At 41.0% G+C, this 9,586-nt stretch overlaps 1 protein-coding gene across 5 annotated transcripts in view; it reads right to left on the bottom strand.

Moving 5' to 3' along the window:
* Window positions 1-461: 461 nt before the first annotated feature.
* Window positions 462-9,586, bottom strand: part of rps6ka1 (ribosomal protein S6 kinase a, polypeptide 1) — a 216,073-nt gene continuing 206,948 nt past the window's right edge. For 4 of the 5 annotated variants that reach the window (XM_043717494.2, XM_043717496.2, XM_043717498.2 and 1 more), the window contains 2 exons: window positions 3,750-3,887; window positions 462-2,405 (listed from right to left, as the gene is read on the bottom strand). In XM_043717494.2, coding sequence (XP_043573429.1) covers window positions 2,280-2,405; window positions 3,750-3,887 — 264 coding nt within the window. In that variant the 3' untranslated portion in view covers window positions 462-2,279. Of the gene's footprint in view, window positions 2,406-3,749; window positions 3,888-9,586 lie in introns of those variants that run through there. The other variant, XR_015752135.1, reaches the window with a different exon arrangement.

Raw genomic sequence — 9,586 nt, 5'->3', positions numbered from 1 at the left:
AAACACTACTTCATTATTTGAGAAGCTATATATAGGTCTAAGTATTGTGCAATCATCAGTGAAATTCTATCCTTATTTTGAACTGAAGATCATTAATAAAGCTACTAAGGATGGTTGAGCATGGGACACTGCCTTGAGGAACTACAGCAATGATTTTCTTTTGCTAAGATGATTTGTTTCCATGAATTACAAACATCTTTCTTTGTGCAAGGCATGATTTCAGCCAGTGGAGAGATTTCCCTGATTCAAATTGACTTCAATTTTACTTGGGTTCCTTGAGAAAACACTCAGTCAAATGCTGCCTTGTATTCAAGGATAGATACATGTTACCCCTGGAATTCAGCTCTTTTGCCCATGTTGGATTGAGGCTAGAATGCAATTTTGAACACAGCAGATCTAATGGAACCCAAATTGAATATTGGTGGGTAAATGACACAAAACAACTATGTCAGACAAATATCTTCAACTACTTCACGAATGATTGAGAATAAATGCTGGGAATGTAATTGGTTGAATTGTTATTTGTTCTTTATTTTGTGAACAGAATATTCCCAGATAATTTTCTGCATACTTAGGTCTAGTGTCATAACTGTACGAAAGCAGATTGCCTAGCTAGATCTGGAACACAGTTGTCAGTCTTGCAGCTGGATGTTGTTATGCCCATGGTCTTTGTTGCATTCACAACACTAATCCATTTGCTATCATGTAGACTGAAATCAATTGGCTAAAGATGGCATCTTCAGTGATGGACACCTGAGTGGGAGATTGAGGTGGATCATCCAATCAATACATTTGGCTGAAGATGCATCAGCTGCCTTTTGCATTGGCATGTTGGGCTCTACTATTGTTCAAAATGAGGATGTTCATGGAGTCTCTTCTGTATCATTAGCTGTCACGATTTATGATTTGATGTGACAGGACTGTAGAACCTTGATCTGATCCATTGTTTCTGGGAACACTCAACTATATCATTAGGATTTTGGATTGGTGGTGCTGGAAGAGCACAGCAGTTCAGGCAGCATCCGAGGAGCAGCAAAATCGACGTTTCGGGCAAAAGCCCTTCATCAGGAATGCTTGCCCATTGTTTTCTTCGTTTGAAGTCCTGTATTATTGTTATAGTAATTTGATACCTTGAATTTAAAAACGTCTGGTGATGCGTCTAAAATGCTGTACCATCCTCACTAAACCAAATACAGCTAATGGTAATGGCAAGGTGATAGATGGAGTGGAATACAGTCCTTCTGCTGCTGAAGATCCTTGCATATCAATGATACCTAGTTCAGTCATGTTGAAAGTTCTTCAATTAAATTTGGCATTTTTGTTACTTACTAAGATTGTTGCTCTTTTAAACAAGCATTGTTCCATTTATAACACTTTCATTTCAGTTGTTTAAATCCACAGACATGTCACAAGCCAGACACACAATAATTCAAGACGTTCACACTTTCTGGACAGTTTCTTAATGCACATCTAATCATATGACTTGATCTGCTGTTGGGTACTGTAAACTCAGTTATGACAAGGCATTTGTTCATTTATAATTGCATTTATGCCATGATCACTAAGCCCATGGGGCAAGGAATTGAAGCATCACTGAGCACATCTTTAAACAGTGATATACTCAGCGTCTGATTGAAATCTTTACAGCATAGTACTGCAAGAAAAATGAACTATGATTCAATAAATCTAAATACATGAAAGGGAAAGGTAGTATTCTCCAAATTCTCTTATTCGCCAAATAGCATGAACAACAGTGAGCTTTAACATATAATCAGACATTTCGAATCTTCAAAATTCTTGCAGCCTAACTTCAACCTGGGCCTTTGATCTGATTAGTTCTGTAATTCCACAAAATTTTGCTCTTCATGATTCAAATACAATTTGTACTCAGACTGTGCTTACAACTGTAGTTCAAAAAACAAAGTATTGTTTTTTTTACAGGTACTTAAAAGTAAAATTTAAAAGATTAGGAAATACCCTTAAACAGAATTCAGAGTTGTTTGGTTGCTGCAAGATACTCTCCACTGAAAACAAGTCTGGCAAAGTGAAGTTACTACAGCAGAATTGTACGGTAAAAGCTATTTAACATGATAAAAAGCAATTTTCCCTTAGTTCATTTTCCTTATTTTTATCTCTCAAGAACTGCAATATTATCCCAAAGATTCAACAGCCAACTAACTGCCACGTCTTGAGGGAAGAACAGTCTCTGTGACTGTGCACATAACTTGGGCTTCCCTGGATTTTGCACTGCCTGTGATAAGCCACAAACAGATGCTGAGTTACAGAGAGGTGGACGGCAGCTTTTTAAGTTCTCTGCGTTGAGCTAAAGTTGATGCCTTCACAGATTCCAGTTTTGGTGCTGGCGGGGAGCTGTTCAAGGCTGAGAAGGTGGCTGCCATTGCTCCCTGAAAAGAAAGCACAAGAAAACATTGTTAAAAACATCCCTTACATGAAGCAGATTTCCACACAAAATACATGAATGCATACAGATTTAAAGTCAGTTCCCTCTTCGTCAGAGCTAACTATACAGTTTTAGAAACACCTTGACTATAATGTCAAGGCTACTTCAGAAGAATATGCAGTTAATTGAAAGAATTGATACCACTGTTTCAAGAAAAGTACTTACTTCTACCTCAGTGGGTAGAAATATCACAGCACCTAACTGACAGCTTGAATGTTTGCTTTACTTAGTAGCAGTGTTGTTGGATGCAGAGATTAAATTGGACCTTTGTGCAAGGGAAATTGTATCTCACAAATGTGATTCAGATTTTTGAGAAAGGAACCAAAAGGATTGTTGAGGGCAGAGTGGTAGACATTGATTGCTTGGACTTAAGTAAAGCCTTTGATAAGGTTCTGCATGGTAGACTAATTAGTAAAGTTAGATCACACGGGATTCAGAGTGAGCTTGCCAATTGGATACAAAGTTGGCTTTATGGTAGGACATATAGGCTTGTGGTGGAGGGTTGTTTTTCAGACTAGAAGCCTGTGACCAGCGGTGTTCCACAGGAATCGGTACTGGGTGCACTTTTATTTGTCATTTATATAAATGATTTGAATGAGAATATAGGAGGCATGGTTAGTAAATTTGACACCAAAATGAGTGGTACAGTGGACGGTGAAGGAGGTTATCTAAGATTACAAAGAATCTTAATCAATTTAGTCAATGGACTGAGGAGTGGCAGATGGAGTTTCATTTGGATAAATGCGAGGTATTGCATTTTGGTAAAACAAACAAGGGCAGGACTTTTACTATTAAAAGTAGGGCCCTGGGTAGTGCTGTACAACACAGATCCCTAGGGATTCAGGTACATGATTCTTTGAAATTTGTGCTACAGGTAGACAGGGTGGTGAAGAAGGTGTTGAGCATGTTTGCTTCATTGCTCAGACCTTTGAGTGTAGGAGTTGGGACATCATGTTGAGATCATATAGGACATTTGCAAGACCTCTTCTTAAGTACTATGTCCAGTTCTGGGGTCGCCCTGTTATAGGAAGGAGAGGGTTCAGAAAAAAAATAACCAGGTTGTTGCCAGGAATGGAGAGATTGAGTTATAAAGATTGGCTGGATAGGCTGGGACATTTTTTCACTCAAGTGTCAGAAGTTGAGGGGTGAAGTGGCAGTGGCTGGCACCTCAGAATTCTAGATCATGATAATGCCATCAGGATAATAGAAAATGCCAAAGACATATTAGAGTGTGTTGATAGGATTATCAGTAAGCATATCTACTCACCCACTAAATATAACTACATACCTTAATAAGGTGGACATCCTGGCGGGTCAGCTGGCTTTGTGGAAGCTGATCTCTGTTTACAATCCACTGATGTTTCAAAACTTGCTTTGCTGTTAAACGTTGGTGTGGATCAACATGCAACATCTTGGAGACAAGTTCCTGTCAATTGGAAAGCTGTCATTAGGGATGGATTTTGATTCTCATAATTCTGGATATTGGTTTGCTTACTGAGCTGGAAGATTCATTTCCAGACGTTTTGTCACCCTACTAGGTAACATCTTCAGTGGGTCTCCAGGCGAAACACTGTTGATAATTCCTGCTTTCCATTTATGTTTGGGTTTCTTTGGGTTGGTGATAGCATTTCCTGGTGTGATGTCATTTCCTGTTCTTTTTCTCAGGGGTGGTAGATGTGGTCTAACTTAATGTGTTTGTTATAGAGTTCCGGTTGGTGGCTAGTTTTCTGCCTGTTTGTCCAATGTAGTCTTTATTACAGTTCTTGCATGGTATTTTGTTAATAACATTAGTTTTGCTTGTTGTCTGTATAGACTCTTTCAAGTTCATTAGCTGCTGTTTTAGTGTGTTGGTGGGTTTGTGGGCTACCATGATGCCAAGGGGTCTGAGTAGTCAGACCCCTTGGCATCATGGTAGCCCACAAATCCACCAACACACTAAAACAGCAGCTCATGAACTTGTTATTAACAAAATACCATGCAAGAACTGTAACAAACACTACATTGGACAAACAGGCAGAAAACTAGCCACCAGGATACATGAACATCAACTAGCCACAAAATGACATGACCCTCTCTCACTAGTGTCCTTACATATAGATGAGGAAGGACACCACTTCGATTGGGACAACACACCAAACCTAGGACAAGCCAAACAGAGACACGCACGAGAATTCCGAGAAGCATGGCATTCCAACTGGAACTCGATCAACAAAAACATTGCATTAGACCCCATCTACCACCCCCTGAGAAAAAGACAACACAGATCCCTAGGGATTCAGGTACAGGAAATTACATCACACCAGGAAATGATGTCACCACAGGAAATGACATCACCAAACCAAAGAAACCCAAACAAATAAATAGAAAGCAGGAATTATCAACAGTGCTTCACCCAGATGCCCACTGAAGATGTTACCTAATAGGGTAACAAAACGTCTGGAAATGAACCTTCCAACTCAGCGAGCAAACCTACATCCACTACCTCAACCTGAACTACAAATCTTCTCAAAACTCGCTATTCTCATAATTAACACTAGAAGCAAATACTAAGCAGTCTTCAAAAATGAACAGATTGAGGAATTTTAAGTGTAATATAATAATACATGTGAGAAGTGTTTTATAAATGCAAGAATATTCAAAATGTCTTATTGAGGAATAATCAGACAAAAATGGATGCTAAACCAAAAGAAGGAAACACTAAGAGGAGTGGCCGGAAGTGCATTGAGCGGGGGTTCAAAATGAACCATTGAAAGACAGAAGTAGGGGGAGGTATTTAAAGGAGGGAATTGCAGCGCAGTGACACTTCAACAACTGAAGGTACAACCATCAATAGTGGGATTTCAGTGAGGCATTAGGGAGCAGAAAGTGATGTAGGATTCGAGATAGGGGAGTCTAAAACTAGAGGGCATGCGTTTAAGGTGAGAGGGGTAAGATTTAAAAGAAACCGGAGATGCATCTTTTTCACACAGAGGATGGTGCTTATATGGAACACGCTGCCAGAGGAAGTGGTAGAGGTGAGTGCAATTACAACATTTGGACAGATACATGGACAAGAAAGGTTTAGAGGGATAAGGACCAAACGCAGGCAAATGGGATTAGTTCTGTTTCGGAAAATTGGTTGGCACAGATGAGTTGGGCAGAAGGGTCTGTTTCCATGTTGTATGTCTCTATGACTCAAAGTTTATCGAATAAATATTTGTTAGTAACTGGTCAACATACACAGTTACTAATAATCAAGTATAATACTTATCTCTCTCATTCACCCACCCTCCATCCCTCAGGAAAAGAGGAATGAAAACAGATTTCTCTGCAGAGATTGGTTTCCTTAAAACAAAAATGGATTGGACAATGAGTTACTCTTGAAGGAAAAACAATAGGCGTGGAATATTCAAAAATCTCTTATGTTTTCACTCTGTGGTTAAGTCACTAAGCATGCACGATTGTCTCTGAGGTCTTGCAGACAGAGCTTGCTTGGGAATTACAATCTTGGGATGTTCTTTCAAAAGAACAAACAGACTTCACCCTGAACTCAACAAGATCTGATAAATCTCTCACACAACAAGTTGTTATGGTATGGAATGCACTGCCTGGAAGTGTGGTGAAAGAAGTTTCAATTGAGACATTCAAGAATATACTAGATGATAGAAACAACATGCAAAAGTACAGGGAGAAGTTAGGAGATTGGCAATAAGCAAACTGCTCAGAGAGCTAGCGCAAACATGATGGGCCAAATCAGATGTGCAAGAGATCAGCTGGACAGCTTGTTCACAACAAGTTTCCCTTCAACATAGCTCAAAAAACAAGAACTTCTCTAAGTTAGACACCGTTCAAACAACCTCACCATGGTGCCTTGCAAAATGAACTGTTATCACCAGTGATGGAATCTCTAGTAAGCCTTGTCAATATAAATGCAGTGAACGTCCAATGACTTCTTCTAAAGAAACCAGTCTCGGAATGTTAACAAAATTGGCTGGGGCTATTTTTCTTGCAGCATCGAAGACTGAGGGGTGACCTTATAGAGGTTTATAAGACCAAGAGGGACATGGATAGGAAGAATAGCCAAGGCCTTTTCTCCATGGTGAGGGAGTCCAAAACTAGAGGGCATAGGTTTAAGGCGAGAGGGCAAAGATTTAAAAGGGAGTTTTTCACACAGAGGCATGTATGGAATGAGCTGCCAGAAGAAGTTCTTTGCTCTTTGTAAATATTATGATTGTACGTGGCACAATTATAACGTTTACAAAAGCAAAGAACAATACAGCTCGGGAACAGGCCCTTTGGCCCTCCAAGCTTGCTCTGCCACATTCTTCCCTTCCATGCTAAAACTGTTTTCATTTGCAGGATCCATATCCCTCTATTCCCTTCCTATTCATATATTTGTCCTGGTGCTTCTTGAACGCTACTATTGTGTCTACTTCCACCACCTCCTCTGGCAAAGCGTTCCAGCCATTCACCATCCTTTATGTGAAAAATTTGCCTTGCACATCTCTTTTAAACTCCCCCCCCCCCCCCCCCCCCCTGCACCTTGAACCTGTGTCCGCGAGTAATTGACTCCTCCACTCTAGGAAAAATCCTCATGTTTCCCACTTTACCATGCCATTCATAATCTTACAAACTTCTAATAGGTCACCTCTCAACCTCCTGCGTTCCAGTTAAAACAAACCCAGTTTATCCAACCTTTCTTCATAGCTAAAATCGCCCATACCAGGAAACATACTGTTAAACCTTTTCTGTACCTGCTGCAAAGCATCCACATCCTTCCAGTAGTATAATGACCAGAACTGTATGCAATATTCCAAGTGTGGCCTAACTAAAGTTTTTCAAAGCTACAACATAACTTGTCTATCCTTATACTCAATGCCCTTTCCAATGAAGGCAAGCATGCCATATGCCTTTTTTACTAACTCCTACCTTCAGTGATCTGTGGATCTGCACACCCAGGTCCCTCTTTAAAAGGCATCTGAATGGGTATATGAATAGGAGAAAGTGAGGACTGCAGATGCTAGAGATCAGAGTCAAGAGTGTGGTGCTGGAAAAGCACAGCAGGTCAGACAGCATCTGAGGAGCAGGCGAATCAACGTTTCGGGCATCAGCCCTTCATCAGGAATAGGAATATATGAATAGGAAGGGTTTAGAGGGATATGGCCAAATGATGACAAATATTTGCATCAGTGTTTACTGTACAGAAGGACATGGAAGGTACAGAAGGTGGGGAAATAGTTGGTGACATCTTGATGAAAAATGTCCATTTTACAGAGGTGGTGGTGCTGGACACATTAAAATGCATAAAGGTGGATAAATCCCCAGGACCTGATCCAGTGTACTCTAGAACTCTGTGGAAAGCTAGGGAAGTAATTGCTGGGCCCCTTGCTGAGATATTTGTATCATCGATAGTCACAGGTGAGGTGCCGGAAGACTGGAGGTTGGCTAATGCGGTGCAACTATTTGAGAAAAGTGGTAAAGAAAACCCAGGGAACCACAGATACGTGAGCCTGATATCAGTGGTGGGCAAGTTGCTGGAGGGAATCCTGAAGGAGAGGATTTACATGTATTTGGATAGGCAAGAGCTGATTAGGGATAATCAACATGGCTTTGTGTGTGGTAAATCATGTCTCATGAACTTTGTTGAGTTTGTTGAAGAAGAGGATTGATGAGCGCAGAGCGGTGCATGTGATCTATATGGACTTCAGTAATGCTTTCTGCAAGATTCCTCATGGTAAACTGGTTAGCAAGATTAGACCACATGGAATACAGGGAGAACTAGCCATCTGGATGTAGAACTGGCTTGAAGGTGGTAGACAGAGGTGGTGGTGGTGGAGGCCTGTTACCAGTGTTGTGCCTTAAGGATCGGTGCTGGGTACACTGCTTTCATGATTTATATAAATGATTTGGATGTGAACATAGGAGGTATAGTTTATAAGTTTGCAGATGACACCAAAATTGGAGGCATAGTGGACAGCAAAGAAGGTTACTTCAGAGTACAACACGGTCTTGATCAGATGGGCCAATGTGCCGAGAAGTGGCAGATGGAGTATAATTTTGATAAAGTTGTATATTGAGAAGGCAAATCAGAGCAGGATTTATATACTTAATGGTTGTTGGGGAGTGTTGCTGAACAAAGAGACCTTGGAGCGCAGATTCATTGTTCCTTGAACATGGTAGATCGGGTAGTGAAGAAGGCTTTTAGTATGCTTTCCTTTATTGGTCAGACCATTTGGGTATAGGAGTTGGGAAGTCATGCTGCGGCTGTACAAGACGTTGGTTAGGCCACTTTCAGAATATTGTGTGCAATATTGGTCTTCCTCCTATAGGAAAGATGTTGTGAAACTTGAAAGGGTTCAGAAAAGATTTACAAGGATGTTGCCAGAGTTGGAGAGTTTGAGCTTGAGGGAGAAGCTGAACAGGCTGGGGCTGTTTTCCGGGTGCATTGGAGGCTGAAGGGTGATCTTATAGAGGTTTATAAAATCATGATGGGCATGGATAGGGTAAGTAGACAAGGTCTTTTCCCTGGGTTGAGGGAGTCCAGAACTAGAGGGCATAGGTTTAGGGTGAAAGGGGAAAGGTTTAAAGGGACCTGAGGGTTGTGCACATATGGAATGAGCTGCCAGAGGAAGTGGTGCATGCTGGTACAATTACAACATTTAAAAGATACCTGCATGGTGTGTTGCATGCCCGGTGTCAGGGTGCAGGACATCTCCGACCAGCTTGAAAGGATATTGGAGCAGGAGGAAGAAGATCCAGTTATTGTGGTCCACATGGACACTAACAACATAGACAAGGCTAGGAAGGAGGACCTGTTTGGGGAGAATCAAGCACGAGGAAGGAAATTGAAGAACAAGTCCTTGAGGGTCATAATCTCTGGATTACTGCCCGAGCCACATTCTAACCAGCATAGTGATAAGAAAATTAGAGAAATAAACATGTGGCTAAGAGATTGGTGTGGGAAAGAGGGATTCTATTTCATGGGACATTGGCATCAGTTTTGGAACCGAGGCAATCTGTACTGATGGGATGGTCTCCACCTGAATCGATCTGGAACCAGTGTTCTGGCGAAAAGGGTAAATAGGGTGGTCACTAGGACTTTAAATTTGTGAGTCGGGAGGGAAGGGAAAGGGAAAGCAACAGGGA

The sequence above is a fragment of the Chiloscyllium plagiosum genome, unplaced genomic scaffold, assembly GCF_037043375.1.
Source record: "Chiloscyllium plagiosum isolate Xiang-an unplaced genomic scaffold, Cpla_swu_hap1 HiC_scaffold_30, whole genome shotgun sequence".
Classification (NCBI taxonomy): Eukaryota; Metazoa; Chordata; class Chondrichthyes; order Orectolobiformes; family Hemiscylliidae; genus Chiloscyllium; species Chiloscyllium plagiosum.
The sequence above is the reverse complement of the archived record's forward strand: the minus strand, read 5'-3'. Positions and strand labels throughout refer to the sequence as shown.